Genomic DNA, 22,504 nt, shown 5'->3' on the forward strand with positions numbered 1-22,504 from the left:
TACACCATTTTAACATTATTAAAAATATACTGAGTTACTGAAACAATCTTTGTCATGTATACACTTCTCTGTTCACAATGAGTTGACAGTTTAAACGGTCTTGTTTCGTTTCATTTATTTTGAAGTTCTGAGGTGAATTCTCCATTTTTGTTGCTTTCAGTACAGCTATAAAAGACTCACAAAGTGATATTCAAACTCACATTAGACGCTTTTAACATTAATTATAAAATGGTTATTTCTTGTCCTTGATTCTGATTGGTCAATAGCTGTGTTTTATTCATGATAAAACGATGAATGCTTCACCCAACGGTTCTGTAAATCACTACACAACATCCTTAGCAGCCACTCTTAGCAACGTAAACTGTTTGTTCTTAATTGATATTGTTCATTGAAGCTTACTGTATTATGTAGAAGAAAGAGTATTGCAAGAAAGAGATCGAGTGAACGAGTTTACCTGCATTCAGATTTAGCATTTTCCTTCAGGTCAGTCCTATATTCGTAATAAAAAAATCTGTCCAATTTATTATCTTGTCCATTTAACAGTTAATTGGTTTTCCGTGACTGACAGCGCTAGTCAAAGCATTTGTCAATTGCGTCTTGTTCTATGTTCACAACAGTTCAGTCTTTTCAATGTAAAAGTCTTTGCTAATGACTGACACACTTATAAAGACAGTCTTTGCCGCCATCTAATGGCGTAATAATGTAACTTCTGTTGGTGTTCACGGCCAGGGACTATTTTTTTTCCGGCAGAAGGAAGGCTTTTAGTGAAACTTTACTTCATGAAGGTTGCATTGATACATATTTTGTTTTTAATTATGCTTCTGTATTTTCTTTGAATAAGTTGTGACTTATTCACGATACAACACAGCCTCTCGTACCTTATTGCTTACATAAAGCACATAAAGAGTATCTGAGATTATCATTGCCATACTTTGTGTTGTTGTTTGCGCTGCGATGTCGCAGAAAAATAGAAACTGTTTCTGTAGAATCGTTGCGTGTCACCATCGCGGCTAGAAAAGATAAAAACTCTGATTAACATGAAAAAGATACCTTTTATCGCGTGTCGCAGCGTCACGTCGCGTGTAGTTAGGACACGGTGAGATATATATATATTATGTCCCTAACAGGGTTAAGTCTGTATGATGTAATATGACCAAAAAAACATTGCTGTATGGAAGAATCACTTTATCGCAAGTAATGTTTGTGCATCATTGGGTTGCCCCATTTGTCTCAACGCCTCCTACCGATTACTAGGAGGTGCGTGCTGGCAGTGATGCTCGTGGCGACATTGGAGGCGACACACTCCCACTCCCCGTGGTCCTCCTTGCTGAGAGATTTGAACTGTAAGCTGCCTCTTGGTAGGACGTTGTGCTTGCTTCTGCTGGGCTTCCCTACCTTCTCCAATACAAGAAAACAGTTCTAGCAAGCGGTTCAGTTGGGTTGACATTGATACAGGATCCTTAAGGATGCGGCTTACCTTTCTCCATGTAATGTTGGGGTATGGGTCTCCTTCTGCCTCACAGGGGATGACCAGCTCTCGACCAGCCTCCTGCCTGTACTCCCCTCCAGGAACCACCAGAAATTTGGGTGGGTCCTATCCACCGTCAAACACCACGTTATATTGATGCAAATGGATTATATAATAAGCTTGAGTAAAACCTACAAGTGTTATTCTTTACCTTTAGCACCAGGGGGGCGGGAGGGGACTGTCCCATTGTACCGAGGCTATTGTAAGGCACGCAGGTGTAGGTGCCGAGAGAGTCCTCTGTCACCTCAGACACTCGAATGCTCCCATCTTCCATTTGGCTCCAGCCAGGGTACTGCAACAAAGAGAAAAGTCCCATCACACCCAGCATACACAATCAGAGCAAATCGTTTCCTGAAGCTCAAACAGTACAGCATGACGCTTGCAAAGCCAAGGTTTTGATTCCCAAGGAATGCACAAAACTAATAGATTTTGTACACTACCGTTCACATTTTTGTGGTCAAAAAGATTTTTAATTGTTCTTGAAAGAAGTCTTTTATGCTCACCAAGCCTACATTTATTTTTAATATATTTTAAAATGTAATTTATTCCTGTGGCAAAGCTGACTTTTCAGCATCCATTACTCTAGTCTTCAGTGTCACATGATCCTTCAGAAATCATTCTAATATGCTGATTTGGAGAAGAAAAAAAAAAGAAAAAAACAAAATTATTATCAATGCTGAAAACAGTTTTGCTGCTTAATATTTTTTGTGGAAACCACGATACATCTTTTTGATACACATAAAGTTCAAAAGATCAGCAGTTATTTAATAGGATTCAATTGGATGCATAATTGCATTTACAATGTAAAAATTGAAAATTCAATAATCACACTCAGTATAATCACAGTATGAAAAATCATGGCACTCTGCACTCAAATTGATTGCAGATGATTTCACAATGGACACTGAATATCACATAGGTATGAATGTACGAAAAAGTGGAGGGGACATATTATTAACCTTATTAGCTTGGATCACGAATATTAATTATGATGTATTAATCACTTTTACTGAAAGACAGGTACAGTAAGTGGGTGTTGTTAAACATAACCAACCAGTAGACTGTTTAGCATAAAAGTCATCATTTTACATGGCCGGGTACAGCTTTTTCTTCATTCTGCATCTGAAATGTCACCAAAAATGGGGGAACAAGCTTTTAAATGTACTAAAACCACCTTGTTATAATGGTTGCTACGCCCCTGACAAGCTGAACAACTATTGCATTCATTGAAATGTATGAAGTGGATTTGCTCACAGTGCTCTTGGGATGAAACATGATAAGCCAACACATTTTCAGCCGCATGGACACTATCCTTTAAAGCCAATGCATTGAGGAGTAACAGGCTTTGAGAATGATATCCTGTTCCTTCATTAAGGTCAGTTATTCCCCTATTGGCTTTATTGAAGAAGAGCCAATGATCTTTGTCTGTGTGAGACTATGAGATCAATGTAACCTGTGAATGAAACCCATCTCACACAGCTGCGAGAAATCACTGAAGCCCATGTGACAGCATCTGTGAAAACACTGAGATCATTGTCCAGCTGGACTCACCTTCTCTATCCGCAGAGGCAGGCCATCTTTTTTCCACTTCACTGAAGTGACAGGCGGGTTGGCATCCACCGGGCAGCGGATGTACCCCGGCAGTCCGATGGCCACGTAAATAACGGGCGGCATGTTTATCACACGGGCAGGGTCTACAGGACACAATGAAAGTAGAAACATAAAATACTAGCATAAACGCTGAGCTGTTATAAAATTAGACATCCAGGGTTTTGTGCTTTGTTAAACTGTCTGACGGATGAGAGGAGTTTGTACTGATGATTCTGAGTCATTAGTCTGGAACATTTAGCACAAATCCTCTGAATGAGTCAACTTCTGATAGAGAAATACACTAATAAAGAGTGTGAGATGAGATGAAAAGATCTGAACTACTTTAGACTGAGACTATTACTCAGCTAATCAGAGTACAGCACAGTAAATGCCCTGGGAAAAGATAACTGAAATTCAAATAAAAACATATTTTTTTGAAGGAAATGTGAGTGGTGTTTACTTTCCAAAACATAGACAGTTGAAAAGACATGGCTAGGGTGTTTTGTGATGTTTTTTCATTGAGAGAGCAGGAAAAAAAGACCCCAAATGCCTATGAAATTCTAGTCACTAGATATGGCTTGCCTTTCTAGTTGACTAAACAGTGACACTGAAGACTGGAGTAATGACTGCAGCTTTGCCATCATGGGAATAAATTACATTTTAAAATATGTGACCCGTGCTGGCAAAATGAGTCACAATGAGCACATTTTCAAAAATGAGTTATTATTTTTACAATCTCTATTAAAAACCCTTCAAAATGATGTATGATTTGTTGAAATTTAACAACAACAACAAAAAAAAGACTGAGCTACACCTGTTTGAAGTTGATAGAGTCAGCAAAGTCAATTTTGAGAAAAATTAAGTTTTCTGAAGGTTCCAAAGCAAAATCACCTAGCACCCATACCTTAAAATCCCTGTTAATAACACCTAATTTGGCACACACCTCATCGACAAAACCAAATATCTACAGGAAAATATATATATTCAACTTTCTTCAATGTTTTACTTCAATATTTTGAAGTAGGCCTACTGTAATTCTCTGTGTATGTGTATATCGGGATCGCGCGCTGTCTGAGGCGTCTTTGTGCGCACGCTTCGGATCTGTCAGTCAGCGCGAGTAAGATCAGTTTGTTTACATCAGCATGAGTTTGAAAATCACATTTCATTGGTTCAGACACATGGCATCAAAAATTCACTATGAATATTCATAAGTTTGGAATGCTGCACTTTAAAACGTTACCAAACTTGGACTAATGAGGAAGTTGCTGAGGGGAAGCGCAAGTGGTGAAGGACAAAGGAAAGGTAACGTTACTCCTCTCAGAAAACATACAAATAAAGATACTTTTAGATGTTTAATTGCTATTTGAAGCATTTGGTTCGCTAGATGAGGGCTTAACAAACTCATTTTTGTGAAAACCTCAAATTCGACCAAAATCGACATTTTAGCTCGTAATTAGCCTGTGTGCATTCCGACTCATTTTGCCAGCATGGGTCACATATATTCAAATAGAACACAGTTATTTTGAATTGTAATAATTAGGGATGCACCGATACCATTTTTTAAGGACCGAGTACGAGTACCGATATTTTTTTCAATTTATTCATTTCTCTCTTTTTTTTTTTTTTGGTGATTTTGCAGTTTTTTGCAACACAGTGAGACTAATTAATGTAGGACAGCTTCTTTATTATTATTCTAATGAAAAAAAGTAATACATTTTTATGTGCTTGTCACAAACTTGAAGAACAAAAATTTCACAGTGTCCAATAACCTTTAAAGGGCATAATTACCAATATATATAATTGTTGTTATATAAAAAGAAAATTACAAACAAATTACAAACAATACAACAAATACTATAGAGATACAAATTAAATAAACTTGTTTTTCAGATATAGTAGGTTTCCCATATACCATGTATACATTTATTTAACATCTTTTGTTGTTTTATTAACATTAATGACAAATATTTAATTAGACTACTGTCCCTTTAAGACCGAATCCATGGATACTGACACATATCCTGTTTTCACCCAATTGTTTACGTCCACTTAAGCCATAACCGACTGTATTTACGTGAGATACTTCACACGATGGAAAATTTGACAACTATGTGTGCATCTGACCATTCAGGCGCGAGGAGAACTGATCGCGCGCTGTCTGAGAGAACTGTGATCGCGCGCAAGAAAGAGAGAGAGCGCGCGCGAGAGAGAGCGCGCTTCTAGTCTCTGTCATTCAGCGTGATTCCGCCTATCCCGCCTTCACTAATCGATAACGAATTGTGATTGAAAGCATACAGTTCGCAATGTGTGGGCTGTCATCATTAATTTTGAAGTATTTCCACACCCCTGAGGCTGACATTGTTTCTGCTGCTGCTGTCGGTGTCTCTGTGCACGGAAAATTCTGTCAGTTACGTCACGTGAGGTATCGGTCTTTGGTATCGGGGGTATTTTTACGAGTACGAGTACAAGTACATGAGCTTGGTATCGGGCCCTATACCGATACTAGTATCGGTGCATCCCTAGTAATAATATATTGTACATATAACTGTATTTTTGATCAAATAAACGCAACCTTGGTGAGCATAAGAGATAAAAAAAAAAACTGAAAAATGTAACATCTCCAAACATTTGAATGGTAGTGTAAATAAATAAGACACTCCATGGACACTATATTATTCTTTCAATCAACAGAATTGTGAGATGTCATAGGCAATGAAGGATACATGCTGCCTTCAAAAAAAAAAGAAAAAAAAAAAGCAGATTTTGTGATAAGCCACTATTAATACAGGGTTCTCACCAGTTCCTTTGTCCCGCAAAGCCCAAAACATGAACAAGAGGATGATTTCTGATAACTTTTTCCTTCTTTATATTGTATAAACCACATCTAAAGCGAAGAGTATCAATAATGCTGTAAAAGAGATTCAGTCGCGTGTGACTCATAAATCACTGTCTCTCGTTAGTGAAGACACCAGCCAACCGCAGCATGTTGGAGAGCAAGAGGGAGCGGCGCTCCGAAACGAGCACTTTGAAGAAATCCACTGCTCCATCTTTAATGCTTAGCAAAGTACTCAGGTCTATTTTTAGCTCAAGTGGAGCTGTGGGACGGGATGATGGGAGGAGTGGACCAGAAAGAAATGTAGAGTTGAGAAAAGAACAGAAGAAAAGGGAGTCGTAAGGACATAAGGACAGGATTGCTGAGGATAAGAAAAGAAAAGGAGAAGGAGGAGGGAAAAAAAAAATAGGAGCAGACCTGCAATGCCGTCAGCTGTCTATCGGGGCCGCCAGCGCCCACGCTAACGGCCTGCCAGAGTGTCTACAGGTGACGTCACTGCAGAGAAGAGGGTTTCCACACAGGATGATGTCATCCCTTTACATTCCCCCTCCCTTTTTCTCACTTTCTGTCAAATTCACTTTCTCTGCGCCTCTGCTCGCTACACACATGGGCGGCCAGAGTATGTGCCGGTGGATGAGACGGTTTCAGAAAACAGGTGAAAATTCCTGCAGTCTGTCCCTCTCTGGGAATTCTGCTATGATGTAATCCCTTTCCGCCACTTCAACCGAGCCAAGCCGGTCCGACACAGGCTGATCTGCTTCCTCCGAGTGAGGGAATTTGAAATGTCTGTTGCCTTGGATACCACAGCCAGTTTTGCAGTGCTCATTCCTGTCACTATTTACTGCAAATGCAACATGTTTGGGTTTTTTCCCCCCTGCTTTTTTCAACAATGTCTAGAAAAGCCTCTACACTCGGGTTCTTTACATCAGTCTATCGGCGTGGAGGACGTGAGCCGTGACTGAGTGATCTGCTAGCTTACTGACTCAAGGTCACTGTTTCAATTCTGCTCCAGACTCTGGGGACAGAAGGCCATTCCAATCTCTCGGCTGCAAATAGAAAGCGTCAGCCTACCCAACAGCGGCAGTTGAAGCTAATGCGCCCTTGTGCCCATGTATTGAGATGGAATATGCCGGGAGACTAAAGTAACCCTTTCATCAATTACAAAAGATCACCATGCAAGAAAAATTTGTTATATATCTCTGTCATTCTGAATACATGATCCCGATGTGAAAACGTAAAAATGATCTGGCCCATAATGAAAAGGCCTAATCTGCTGGTGAAGGTTGTTACTTAATTTTCAAGCTCAAACCAGTAAAGCGAATGTCACAGATTCAGGATGAAGGAGAATTCCTCCTCTATTACATCACGTATGACATTATGTAATACAGTAGGCAACTGGGAATTACTGCTTCATCTAAAATGAATTTGCTATAGTGAATGGTTGTTATTGTATCATGTTAAACAGGACATCTTCATTCAGTGTAAGTTTAAAAAAATCACTTAAGGTGGTATATATATATATATATATATATATATATATATATATATATACATATAAATGTCAGATGTTCTTGGTTTTGGAAGCACAAGGATCATTACCAAATCAAGCTGATCATCATGTTCAACAAAACAGAACCACTTCCACTTTTGCTCTCAGATTTTTAAACCCCACTGTATGATCAGCAGCAGTGTTGTGGAAAGTTACTTTTAAAAGTAATGTGTTACAATATTGTGTTACTCCGTAAAAAAAATTAACTAATTGCGTTACTTAAGTTGGGTGCACACTGTGCGATTTATAATAGTCCTTTACGATTGTTGCTTGTCAGACTGTACATTCATGATCCTCATGTCACACTGTGGGATCTCAGCTGTCCTATATATCAGACTGTACGACAGTCAAGACGCATTAAAAAAACGGACGCGCGCTTGAAAACTTGTCCGGAGTTTTACATCATCAACCCACACACATTCGGTGACAGTGAGCTGCATTACACACGGGACTGAAATGGTGGCTAACAAAGAAATCTCTAGCGTTAATTTTGGCTTGTCTTGAAAACGAAGACAATTTGACGTTTGTCGTAGGAGAAGTCAGGACTGTGTGCCAAAACTTCTGACACTGGCAGAATTTCGTCTGAGATAAAATTTGATCACAACGGTCATTAATCGGCTGTCGGTGAACATGTCAAACTAGCAATCAAAGACTACAGATTTTAGCCTAGGATTATAAGAATCTTTTAGGATTCTCAAAATTTGTCTCAGACGACCAAATCATGGCCAAAATCGCACAGTGTGCACCCGGCTTTAGTTATTTTTTATGAAAAGTAATGTGTTACATTACTTTTGTGTTACTTTTTCTCACCTGGGCTGGGCTTGCTTGTTTGTTTTTTTAATAAAAACAAAAAAAGTTATATTTTTGGCAAATGTTAAGACCCTTTTACACCAAAAGTGAAATAAATAAGCCTCAGGCTGAAGGAAAAGCATATTTACTCCAGTGCAATAGAGGGTGCAGCTCAAACAAACCTTTCAGCTGTGCTGCCATTTTGGATTAAAAATGAGATTGCATTTCACTTTTTTTATTCATTTTGAGGAATACTGAATGTTTTCGTGCAAGTGAGATGAGTAAATGCATTTTCACATTTAGTCTAGAACTACAATAACCATCAAGCAACACCTCTGCACCTTATTTCTCTCAACATGGAGACAGGAGAGCTGTCAGTCGATAAATGTGAAAAAGTAACTTGTGTTACTTATTTGAAAATGTAACTTACATATTTTGTTGTAAATTGAAAAAGTAATATATTACTTTACTAGTTACTTGAAAAAAGTAATCTGATTACATAACTCAAGTTACTTGTAATGCGTTACCCCCAACACTGATCAGCAGGATATATTGACAGGAAGTAAAAATACCAAATCCATTCTATTCTGGTGGTTTCTCGCCTACACTCCACAATATATAGTTTTTTAGGGGCACCAGCAAAGAATAAATGTTTTCAGATGAAAGACAAAAATCTAATGTCAGTAAGATCTAGTGGTGTATCAGCAGATAGCTCTGCGGAATGACTCACAATGCACTGTCAGGTATGCTGATGCAGAAGGTGGGCGGCCAAGGCTGTTACTCGGGCTGCAGGTGTATCTACCAGCATCCTCAGGTTTCACCTGGGAGATGATGAGCGAACCGTCGATCAGAATACTCACTCTGCGCTTTAGATCACTGGAGAGAGAGAGAAAGATTGACAAATAAGAATCAAAAGAGACAGATCTGAATCAGCACAAGTAGTATCAATAATAATGATTCCCACAATTTACATTACTTACAAGTAATTATTGCCCAAAATAAAAGCTTACCCCCCCAAAAAATATTTTATATATATATATATATATATATATATATTATTTATACTACATAAACTATTGTTCAAAAGTTTGGGGTCAGTAAGATTAAAAAATTATTCTTGATTTTATTCAGCAAGGATGCGTTAAATTGGTCAAAAGTGACAGTAAAGACATTTATAATGTTACAAAAGATTTCTATTTCAAATAAATGCTGCTCTCCATCAAAGAATCCTGGAAAAAAAAATCATGGTTTCTAGAAAAATATTAAGCAGCACAACTGTTTTCAGCATTATTAGTAATAAGAAATGTTTTGTTGGTGAGCATGAGACTTATTTCAAAAACATTTATAAAAATCTTATCGACCTCAAACTTTTGAATGGTAGTGTATATTCTTTTTGTGTTCCACATACTGGAACAACATGAAAGCGAGTTAATAATGACAATTTTTTTTTGTAAACTATCCCTAAAAATATACAATATATGACTCTCTCTCTCTCTCTATTCCTTATATGACCTTCTAAGTCATAGGGCTGGAGCCTATCCCAGAGGCAGGGGAAAGCACCCTGGACAGATGGCCAATCCATCACAGGGCTCTCACAGACACAGGCAATTTTTGACTGTCCAATTCACCTAACCTGCATGTCTTTGGACTGTGGGGGAGACCGGAGTACCCAGAGAAAACCCACACTAACATGGGGAGAACATACAAACTCCACAAAGAAAGGACTCAAACTGGGGACCTTCTTGCTGTGAGGCAACAGTGCTAACCACTGAGCCACGTAAATGCCTACATAAATTGATTTTAACCTAGAAAATAAAGCACAAAGCCTCATGAATTACAGTCTACTCTTTCAACAAGAACAGATGGAGTGTCCGGGGCAGAGATCAGAGGGAAAAAAAAATGCTTCAGTGTACAAAATGCCTGCGTGGCCTCTATTCTTGCCTGTGCGTCCACCTGTCCTGCTGCACAGAGACTCTATTAGAAAGAAAAAAACATAATATCCTTTTTCTATAGAGTGTACAGACCACGCATGAGGGCGTCTTGAATGGCTCAGGGCACTGCTACTTATAATCAGTGCTAGTGGAGCGTATGAAGACACAAGCGCCATGTCACTAGATATTCTTGTCATGGGGGACAGAGGGAGAACAGCGAGCCATGAGAACCTGAGAGGATCTATGTCAGGATACAGTTATCATTTATCGTATATGATAGTGGAAATTCACTTTGTGCCCTTTTCTATTCAAGGTTAACACAGAGGACACACTATTTTTGTGTGCTATGTTTTTTATGTTTACTAGTCATTCATGCTTTTACCTTAGCAACATGCTAATGCTAAAGTCAAATGAAATCAATTGGTTTTCATGTGAGGAGTAGCTTCCTATGTTTAGCGTTCCCAATTAGTCATTTATAAGTTTCTATTTAAGTTAGGATTGATGGCCTTCAAAGTATTTACTAGAAAACTTATAGTTTCATATATATGTGTAACCCCAAAGTGTGATTAGGGACAGTGAGAATGAAATTGCTATTTGACTGATATTAATGTATTACTTTAAACATACTTTAAACAGTCCTTCAGAAAATTCTCACAGGCACACACAGGGCAAAAGAGACACAAATGAGACAATCTGAGGAGTGTGAGACCTCCAAATGAGAATAATGACACACGGACACATACACACATGTAAATACAAGTGGGAAACACATAGCAAACTGGCTGCGTCTCACTCAGCTCCCTAGTTCAGTTTTCAGGGCACTGATCAGGGAGTCGGACATATTAATGGATTATCTGCAAAATCCTTCCAGTGCACTGAAACATTCTCTCCCTAAAAAGTCCCACGAAGAAAAACCAGGGTGCATCAACGCTCACTATGTTCCCTTAATTCAAGATCTGAAGCGTGAAACATAAATCACATGAGCCAACTCACTACACATAATGACACGCGATAAATGTTTTGAAAAAATATAAACCATTATTAAATTATATTTCAGCATTAACATACAGTACATAGCTAGACAGGTAATGAATATAATCTAGCTAACATTTATAATTTATTTACTGTACGGCTGAAATGTTGCATGTATATGTAACAAGCAAAGTACTTATCATACTTTAAATAACATTAAAAAATAATGTCAGAAAGATATCAGTTCTGCTGTTATGTATAAATACCAGTAGTGATGTTGTACAATGAGGACGTTGTCATGTTGCTGAAAATAGAGTCATAAGTGTCCCAATGTGTAGTGAGCCAGGGTCCTTACTGTCCTTACCAGTGCCCGAATTAGTGTACACGATATACGGATTCATGACCTAGGAAGCTAGGAAGCTGTCTGAGACGCACCCACTGTCATACTAAACTTAGAATGCTAAAACCTCACAAAACCAAATATCCCTTGTAATATTTAATCTTTTTTTTTTTTTTTTTTTTTTGCCAAACATTCAGGGGCGATTCTATGATTTCAATTGTAGGGGGCTCAGAGCTGTTTTTTTTTTTTTTTTTTTTTTTTAAACATTAAGTGTAAGATGTTGTGAGTTTAAATATTTTGTACTGACAACTCTTTAAATATAATTTAAATTAAAAATGAATCTGTTTATCAATAGATAGACACTACTGTTAAAAAGTTTGGGGTGTATAAGACTTGTTTAATGTTTTTGAAAGAATCTCTTTTGCTCACCAAGGCTGTTTTTATTTGATCAAAAATACATTAAAAACAGCAATACTGTGAAATATTATTATAAATATCATTTAAAATAACTGTTTTCTATGTGAATATATTTTAAAATGTCATTTATTTTTTGATTCTTATCAATGCTGAAAACAGTTGTGCTGCTTTTCATTTTTATTGAAATTCTTTGATAAAAATCAAGTTCAAAAGAACAGCATTTATTTGAAACAGAAATCTTTTCTATTATAATAATGTATTTACTGTCACATTTGATGAATTGAATGTCTTCGTGGAATAAAAGTACAAATAAATGAAAAAAAAAAAAAATCTAACTGACCCCAAACTTTTGAACAGTGTGTTCAGATGAGCTGAAGCCCTCTAAATACAGCTCAACGACACCTATGATTACATTTCTGTTTTCTACGCACATTTCTCAACACAAGGGCTTACAAAATGTTTGACCAAAGCCTAAAACAGTATCACAATGCCCATAGTCCCTAATGGCAAACTCACTGATGCCTCAATGATGATGACGAAACTACATGGACTGTGACAAACTCCACATGGACACAGGACAGTGGGGGTATGGTACAGTAATGAACCCGATCATAACTTTACTTCTTGAAGAAGACGTTATCTTCCTCCCAGAACCAGGTGTACGTTAGGTTGCCAGGATATGCCTCAGCCTGACAAGTGAAGAATGCATCCTGGGATATGTTTACGGTTATGTTCTCTGGTGGTGAGACAATAAATGGGGGTCCTGAAATAGAAAAGAGACACATAATAAATCAGCATTGCATATCAGGATGCGTCACATCCTATTGGAGCATATAGCAATCTCAGTCTTCTTCAAGGATAAAAACAACTAGAGCTGGGGAAAATGTTTCACGTGAGTGTTTCCAATCATGTATATTTTCATTCTGTCATTTGGTTATTTGAATTCAACAGCTGTTAAACAAACAACAAGTGAATATTGTATTCAGTCAATGCCTCATACAGAATGAAGAGTTAATATACACAACCAAATTTGGAATAATTACGATTTATGCTCACCATTATAATTTTCAGCAACCATTACTCCAGTCTTCAGTGTCACATCATCCTTTAGATAGCTTTACATTATTTTATTTTACATTACATTAAAGGGGTCATGACATGAGAGATCAAATTTGCCATGATCTTTTGACATATAAGATTTTTGTACCAGTAAAACATCTTGCAAGTTTCTTCCTTGTTAGAAACAAAACATTTATTTACAACCCGAATTCCGGAAATGTTGAGATGTTTTTTAAATTTGAATAAAATGAAAACTAAAAGACTTTCAAATCATATGAGCCAATATTTTATTTACAATAGAACACAGATAACATAACAAATGTTTAAACTGAGAAATTTTACAATTTTATGCACAAAATGAGCTCATTTCAAATTTGATGCCTGCTACAGGTCTCAAAATAGTTAGGACAGGGGCATGTTTACCATGGTGTAGCATCTCCTCTTCTTTTCAGAACAGTGTGAAGATGTCTGTACATTGAAGTTATGAGTTTCTGGAGTTTTGCGGTTGAAATTTGGTCCCATTCTTGCCTGATATAGGTTTCCGGCTGCTGAAGAGTTTGTGGTCACCTTTGATGTATTTTTCTCTATAGGTGAAAGATCTGGACTGCAGGCAGGCCAATTCAGCACCCGGACTCTTCTACGATGAAGCCATGCTGTTGTAATAGCTGCAGTATGTGGTTTTGCATTGTCCTGCTGAAATACACAAGGCCTTTCCTAAAATAGACGTCGTCTGGAGGGGAGCATATGTTGCTCTAAAACCTTTATATACCTTTCAGCATTCATAGTGCCTTCCAAAACATGCAAACTGCCCATACCGTACGCACTTATGCACCCCCATACCATCAGAGATGCTGGCTTTTGAACTGAACGCTGATAACACGCTGGAAGGTCTCCCTCCTCTTTAGCCCGCAGGACACGACGTCCGTGATTTCCAACAAGAATGTCAAATTTGGACTCATCTGACCATAGAACACTTTTCCACTTTGAAACAGTCCATTTTAAACAAGCCCTGGTCCACAGGACACGACGGCGCTTCTGGACCATGTTCACATATGACTTCCTTTTTGCATGATAGAGCTTTAGTTGGCATCTGCAGATGGCACGGCGGATTGTGTTTACAGACAGTGGTTTCTGGAAGTATTCCTGGGCCCATTTAGTAATGTCATTGACACAATCATGCCGATGAGTGATGCAGTGTCGTCTGAGGGCCCGAAGACCACGGGCATCCAATAAAGGTCTTTGGCCTTTGTCCCTTACGCACAGAGATTTCTCCAGTTTCTCTGAATCTTTTGATGATGTTATGCACTGTAGATGATGAGATTTGCAAAGCCTTTGCAATTTGACATTGAGGAACATTGTTTTTAAAGTATTTCACAATCTTTTTATGCACTCTTTCACAGCTCTGCCCATCTTTACTTCTGAGAGACTCTGCCTCTCTAAGACATCCCTTTCATAGCTAATCAGGTTACAGACCTGATATCAATTAACTTAATTAGTTGCTAGATGTTCTCCCAGCTGAATCTTTTTGCTATTTCAGCCATTTGTTGCCCCCGTGCCAAGCAGGCATCAAATTTGAAATGAGCTCATTTAGTGGATAAAAGTGTAAAATTTCTCCGTTTAAACATTTGTTATGTTTTCTATGTTCTATTGTGAATAAAATATTGGCTTATGTGATTTGAAAGTCTTTTAGTTTTAATTTTATTCAAATTTAAAAAATGTCCCAACATTTTCAGAATTCGGGTTGTAATCAAGCTCCAAAAGATATTGCAAGATCTGTTAAATATATTTGGATATGAATGCCTCCAGAGCAAGACATCAATAAATAGTTATACATCATCGCACTATAGGCTCCACCCACTCTAAAACGGAAATGATAGGTGAATAACACTGATGTAGAAGTACCTAACCCTGGTTTAATCCTAAACTTGGTATAAACTGTAAACTTGTCCCTCAAATCTAATTGGTTGATTAAAATGTTGTTCCAGGATCAAAAAAGATGTTGATCCAGGAACATGTTGTACTTGGTGAAATTACGCTCACCCACACAGTAGTATACAGATACACGTTCAGTTTCTGACATACTCCAACATGCTTAAGTCTGCCGACAGCACGACAACTGGAAGAGTGAAAGAACGTTCGCTTTGATGTGTCCAGTTTAAATCAGATCAGCCGCCTCATTTGAATATCATTGGCTAAGATGATAAGAGTTCTACCCAGAATCTGCAGCGGCCTACCAACAGATCTCACTGTACCGCCCACTGTGGGCACCGCTTCAGTTAGCAGTGCCAGTGTAAAGAGAGGGCTCTTCTGTGGAGAAAGCCTGCAGAGAGCTCCCCATGCAGGCATGGACTCTACAGATGCTCTCTGTCCTGCTCTACAGCACACACACACACACACACACACACACACACACACACATTACAGTACAAAAACAAACTCACAAGACAGCCATTGTGTCTGCAAAACCACGTCTCTTCAACTAGCCGCTTTTATGTCTCAGCAGTTTTGGTGGTATTAATAAAATGGAAATTCCTTTGCTAATTTTGCATAAAGTATTTTTGATACTCTTCAAATGCCCTTTATATATATACATTTTTATTGTTTTACCCTTGACTTTCAATCTTAAAACAATGTGATAAACTAGTCCAGTACAGAAATTCATGACAAATGTGCTTGGTCTGGTCCACACTTGAGCTTCTGGTAAAGCACTACCTACTTACAGATGAACAGACCATATGATCACCATGTAAAGTGACCAAAGTTTTTATGTTGATAGCAAAATTGTGCAGAAGAACTTACTTGATATTAACAACCTTTGATTATTATTATTTTAACTATTCCATCAATAGGGCTTAAGTATGGAACTCCATTTCTGCCTCAGTTGAAAAATATGATGATGAATCTGTAAGCAATAATAATGAGAAACTTTCTCATAACAATAACTTAGCATCTCATTAAATTGAGAATATTTCTCATAATAAAGATTAGGCATTTCATAATAATGAAAAACATTCTCATAGGTAATACTTATAATGAGAAACTTTCTTATTAATGCTTAATATCATATAACAATGAGAAACTCTTGATTAATTGTTAGTATCTTTTAGTTGTTACATGATAGTTGTGTATATAAAGCACACAAACGAAGGAGAATCAGACTGACAGTCTTTAAAGACAAAATGCTCAGAATAACAGAGAAACAACAACCTTACACAAATGAGAATGGACAAAGAACTAAGTAGAACTCAGGGCTTAAATAACAAGAAGAACTAATGAGATAATTAACCAAACAGGTGAACGTAATGATGAATCAGACACACTGGGAAAGTGGGTCAAATGAAAGGCATAGGGAAGACAGAACCTAAACACAATGAAAACAGAGCATACACATTACAATAATGAGAAACTTTCTCATGATTCATGCTTAGTACTTTTAATAATGAGAAACTTTCTTAAAATGTACTTTATGTTGTAAAATTGAGAAAAAAATCAAATAAATGACAATATCTCATAATAATGGGAAACTTTCTCATAATTAATGCTTAGTATCTCATAATGAGAAAATGTTTTAATCTGTAGATTTTGTCGTAAAATTGAGAAAAAAAACTAATAAATGACTTAATATCCTGTAATAATGGGAAACTTTCTCATTATTAATACTTAGTATCTGAGAAACTTTCTCATGATTAATGCTTAGTATCTCATAATAATGAGAAACTTTCTCTTGATTAATTGTTAGTATCTCATAATGACAACCTCATGATTAATGCTTAGTATCTCATAAGGAGAAGCTTTCTTAATATGTACCTTGTTATAAAATTTAGAAAAAAATCTAATAACTGACTTAATATCTCATAAAAATGAGAAACTTTCTCTTGATTAATTGTATCTAATAATAATAAACTTTCTTATGACTCATGGGTAATGCTTAGTATCTCATAATAATGAGATGCTTTCTTAAAGGGAACCCCTGGTGTTAAGACTTGTATGGCTTAATAAAATGTAAATGATGTCTGTTACTGAAATATGTAGTAGAAAACCCATGAAAGATTTACGTTATTTAAAAAATCCATTACATATTTGGACAATGGGCGGCGCCATTTTGTTTGCGTTCTATGTCAATGACGTCAAATGGTTGCACAGTGTCAGCTTCTTATATTACTCTATGGCTATTTTACCACAACACAACTCGGAATATAATATACGATGCCACATTGTGCGGCTTTTTGTTGTAATTTTCAGTCGATGATCCACATGAGAAGCAATGTAAGTGTTTACTGCTTTACTAGCGATAAGAAGAGGAGAAAATAATGGGAAGTTGTGAAGAATGTGGACGAATAAAACTTCCTAAAGATTCACGTCTTTGTTCTCTTCACTTTAGCCCTGATGACTTTGAGGCTTTGAGGCTAATGAAAAATAATCAAAGGCATCAGGGCTAAAGTGGAGAGAACATTACACCTGGTCACTTAATGTGTTTTTCTCTGATAGGACAGCTATCTGATTTATAAAAACGATTGCATTTACACTTGGCCACATTAATGTGTCTCCGCAAAATATATCCTATCCGATCTTCAATTCCCGCGCTATATGCAGATTTCATGGAGTTCATGTCACCGAAAGCAACAAATATGAGCTGCATTTTATTGATCATAAGCTAATTTTAAAATCAAGACCGCAATCGGAGAGAGCACGGCAGCAACACTGGTAAGATCTTTTAGTCTCATTACTTTTAATGAAGATGATTGTGTTGTGAGCGTCTGCGACTTACTTTCAGTTTGATTTGCGGCAGTTTGCGCGTTGTCTTGCTGAATAGAAAATCAGCTGCTCATCTGCGGTGATGCGTGCTACAGTAGCGCTGTCATATCTGGCTATTACATTATTTAACCTATAACACGCTCTCACACGTTTATTTTTTATTTTTTTGTATTTTTGGGAGGAGTTAAATTTACACACGTGGTTTCAACAACCAGATGCATTTAGACCCGTTCAGTTTTGACTGGAATGAGTCCCAGACCACCTCCTGAAGTGGTTTGAGTGATCGGATTTATATCCGTCTCGAGTGCGTTTCGGGGGGAATTTTGACCTGGTGTTTTCACGATCGGATAGCTATCCGATCAGAGAAAAAGCATGAAGTGAACAAGTGTAAACAGGCCCAAAGACGCGGATCTTTATGAAGTTTTATTTGTCCACATTCTGCACAACTTCCCATTCTTTTCTCCTCTTCTTATCGCTAGTAAAGCAGTAAACAATTACATCGCTTCTCTTGTGGCTCACTTACTATTTCAGAGATATTTTCTCATATTTATGACTTAACATTCCTTAATAAAAAGAAAGTTTCCCATAATAATGGCGGAAACGGGCTTCTAAAGTGCCCCTTCATCAACACAAAATCAGTGTTGATAGTGTTCCTATTATACTGAACATCATTTAGCATTATAATGAACAATATTAAATAGATAGAGGATATCTGCCACCAAAATCCAGTTTTAATCTTTTGATAGCCCTTTCCAAAGAAAGTATATTTATGATTATGCTTAGCCAAGGCCACGGATTAAAGCTTTGGTTAAATAAATTGTTTTCATTAACATATAAAAATGTTGACAAGTAGATAATAAAAGTAATCAATCCATTGCATTATTGGGTTACATGCTAACATTGGATGCTAAAAGCAGCAGACACAGAACAGATTAGCAATCCCAACAGGAAAAAGCTTCTTTGGCGGCACTATGGTGAAAAATCTCTCTGACAGTGAAACCATTACTGCTTTATACTGTACCAGACAGCTAACATATGGAGTCCAATTATCTCTGTAGCTCTGCAGCATGGGTGCCATGCAGCATGCAGCTTTGTAAGCATGACTGTACGCACATACACAGACACAAACACACAGAGGACTGTTCACACACACAGCACAGCACTCTGACAACATGATAGTCATGTCATTCAAATAATAGCAAACAATAAAGACATGGAGACAAGATATATGGTGCTACCTTGGACGAGTAAGCGTGTGGTATGGATGGCCTCTCCCTGCTCGCTGTACGCTCGGCATGTGTACGCTCCCCTGTCCTCACGGCTGATGGAAACAAGTGTCAAGCTGCCATCACTCACCTGTGGAGAGAGGTCACAGCATCACCTACTGAGACACAATCTTATTAACATAAAGAAAACAATCTCTCTGACCAGTGTTGGGGGTAACGCATTACAAATAACGAGAGTTATGTAATCAGATTACTTTTTTTTAAGTATCAAGTAAAGTAATGCATTACTTTTAAAATTTACAACTAATTATCTAAGATACTTCTTCAAATAAGTAATGCAAGTTACTTTGTTTTCCCATTTACTGACTGACGCCACTCCTGTGCCTATGTTGAGAGAAATTTGGAGTAAGTGCAGAGGCATTATTGTGGTTCTAAACTATCAGAATATTACGCAAACCTGCAATACAATTGTACTTTATGTATTTAATCTCACTTTATTATGTATCTTTGCTGCTGACCTTCGATGATCCAATTCAACCATATCAATAAGCAAAAATGACTTTAGATAAACATCACATTTATGTTTCATTTTTTTGTTTTTATTGCTGAACTAAGAGTGTTGAACTTTCTTCTCCTGTATCCTATTCCTCTGCAATCCAGAATGACAGCACAGCTGAAAGGTTTGTTTGAGCTGCGCCCTCTACTATATAGTAGTGTTGGGTTTGAGTCCACCTTAGTCAAGTCCGAGTTGAGTACCTTAAGCCTTTAACCAATTGAGTCCGTGTCAAGTCCAAAAGGGGCCGAGTCTGACTTAAGTCCGAGTCCAAAAGGTCTGAGTTTAATCTGAGTCCAACTAAACAATACTGTATTTCATCAAGTCAATATCTTTTTTTTTAACCTTAACTTATAAAAAACTATTTTGTCAATTTTAAATGTAACAAAAGCAAACCTCTATTGCATCTTGCCAATTTGATTTTTGATTTCACATCATCTCATAATTAATATCCTGCTCAGCAAACTTAAAGTCATGTTACGGAAGTTATGGCCGATTTGATTTCTGTATCATGGCATATTTCTGAGTAAAACAGCTTTTCGAATGTAAAAAGCTATAGGGCTTTGACTTATTCATCGTTGTAAATGTATGAATTCAAGGCAGGCGGTAGTAATCAGGGTAGTTTGGTGAATGGGAACAGCCTCTTGGGACCTGAAGAGTCGACAATACAGTGGCATGGTGACATGGGAGGGGACAGATTTTTATAATTTTTTTTAATTACATGCCAGTTTTTATAATGGCATGCACTTTGTATAAAGGTTTTGCAAATTTCTACAACTCAGGGCCAGCTCAAAACTATTTCATTTTTGAATGCATTTATGATTAACAAATTACGTTATTGGAAGTCTATTGTATGGATCAAGTTGATGACTATTTTGGTAGGGCTTTGCCCTGCCTGCCTATATACACAAGCCACACCAGAATATAATTGCTGTATATTTCAATATTTACCATAGTAAAAAGCTATTGTAATTATAAGTATATAAAACACTAAGAATTTTGTTGTTGTTTTTGAATTTTTGATGTAAACTACTGCTTCAAATATGTCAGAAACATTCTTTTCCTTTGAAACTAGAAGCTGCCACCATGTTTTAAAAATAATTTCATTACAACAGCAAAGACTAATACTAGCCTAATTAATGTAAGTAAAAAGTTCTCAAGCTAACTGAACGCAGGTAAACCGTCTAATAGTCTATTGCAAGCAAAAGGACAAAAAAAATATATATTAATCAAAAATACAAATGAAATAAATCATTTTTCATGTAGGTCTATAGTAGACCTATTCTACAGAAATAGCCTACTGCAGACATTTAATAAAGTAATAAATGTAAAAAATTAAACTTGCATAATCTTCACTGTATGCATTAAATATAAATGATTATTATTAAAGGTACTCAGTCAAGAACAGTGAATCATTCTCTCTTTTTCTTTTGTTGTTTGATTATCATTAATGACACAGACAGCAGCAGGTTTATGAGGCTGCTGTCACTTTAAGATCTAATGCACAGATCCAATATGCTGTACTGACACCGTTTCTTTCCCCCCAACTGTTTACGTTCACTTAAAGGGTTATTCCACCCAAAAATGAAATTTCTGTCATTAAGTACTCACCCTCATGTCGTTCCAAACCTGCAAGACCTTCGTTTGTCTTCTGAACACAAATTAAGATATTTTTGATGAAATCCGAGGGTATCTGATCCACACATAGGCAGCAACGTCCGAATGCCGGCTCAGTACTGAGTTAGCATTCGGACATAAACAAGGAAGCCTGCACTGAGTTCACTACGTATGACAGTGGTTCAAATTGTTGAATAAAGTCATTAGTTTTGTTTTGTTTTTGCACACAAAAAGTATTCTCGTCGCTTCATAACATTAAGGTTAAACCACTGCAGTCACGTTGACTATTTTAACCATGTTTTTAACTACCTTTCTGGATGTCAAAAGGTGCAATGACGTTGCTGCCTGTGTGTGGATCAGATACCCTCAGATTTCATTAAAAATATCTCAATTTGTGTTATGAAGATGAACGAAGGTCTTACGGATGTGGAACGACAAGAGGGTGAGTACTTAATGACAGAAATTTCATTTTTGGGTGAACTAACCCTTTAAGACATAACTGACTGTGTTTACGTGTATACTCACTGAGACAGGCATTTTGACATAACTTGGTGTGTATTTAAGAGTGTAGAAGCACAATAAGGCACGAAAGAGAACTTTATACGTATTTGCACACTGACTGATATGCGCTTTCTGTGAGTGTGTGCATACAGGAACTCGTCTTAGACAGCTTGGAAGTATCAAATTGATTGTATAAACAGGCAAGATTTAAAAACACGTGAATTATTGACTACCATGACAATGCAATACTGACCCTTTCTGGCCACTGACAATTTTGTCAACTGTCCCAAACATATTTCACTGAATCCCTGGACTCAGTTGGACTCGGGAGCATTTTTCAAGTCCCAAACGCCCGAGTCAGGTCCAAGTAAAAATGTATCCATCACAAGTAAGTCCATGACCATGAAGTCCAAGTCCGCAAAAAGTCAATACTCAAGTCCGAGTTTGAGTACCCCAACTCTACTGTACAGGCATGAATTTGCATTTCCTTCAGCCTGAGGCTTATTCATTTGAATTTTTGTGTAAAAGGACTTTTACATTTGCCAAAAACAGAACTTTTTTTATTATTATTATTATTATTATTAAAAACAAACAAGCAAGCCCAGCCCAGGTGAGAAAAAGTAACACAAAAGTAACTAAATGCATTACAATATTGTAACGCACAAGTCAACTCACTGAAATAGAAATCTATGAATGTAAATTGTTTATCACATTCTTTCATTAGTCAATATCAAATCCCTTTTTTTGCTTATTAAACAGTTCATATGGGTTTTTTAAAGTTTGTTTGCTTCAAGTCAACAGTAGCATCTTAATAATCCCAAAGTGTGCGCAATGTAACTTATCA

At 37.1% G+C, this 22,504-nt stretch overlaps 1 protein-coding gene across 17 annotated transcripts in view; it reads right to left on the reverse strand.

The window, feature by feature from the left end:
- igsf9bb (immunoglobulin superfamily, member 9Bb) overlaps positions 1-22,504 on the reverse strand; it is a 135,640-nt gene that overhangs the window by 46,444 nt on the left and 66,692 nt on the right. For all 17 annotated transcript variants that reach the window (XM_051878929.1, XM_051878927.1, XM_051878932.1 and 14 more), the window contains exons 5-11: positions 19,002-19,119; positions 12,571-12,712; positions 9,020-9,165; positions 3,080-3,222; positions 1,680-1,820; positions 1,478-1,594; positions 1,245-1,395 (exon numbers count right to left, since the gene is read on the reverse strand). In XM_051878929.1, coding sequence (XP_051734889.1) covers positions 1,245-1,395; positions 1,478-1,594; positions 1,680-1,820; positions 3,080-3,222; positions 9,020-9,165; positions 12,571-12,712; positions 19,002-19,119 — 958 coding nt within the window. The remainder of the gene's footprint in view (positions 1-1,244; positions 1,396-1,477; positions 1,595-1,679; positions 1,821-3,079; positions 3,223-9,019; positions 9,166-12,570; positions 12,713-19,001; positions 19,120-22,504) is intronic.

Source organism: Ctenopharyngodon idella, chromosome 21, assembly GCF_019924925.1.
Source record: "Ctenopharyngodon idella isolate HZGC_01 chromosome 21, HZGC01, whole genome shotgun sequence".
Lineage (NCBI taxonomy): Eukaryota > Metazoa > Chordata > Actinopteri > Cypriniformes > Xenocyprididae > Ctenopharyngodon > Ctenopharyngodon idella.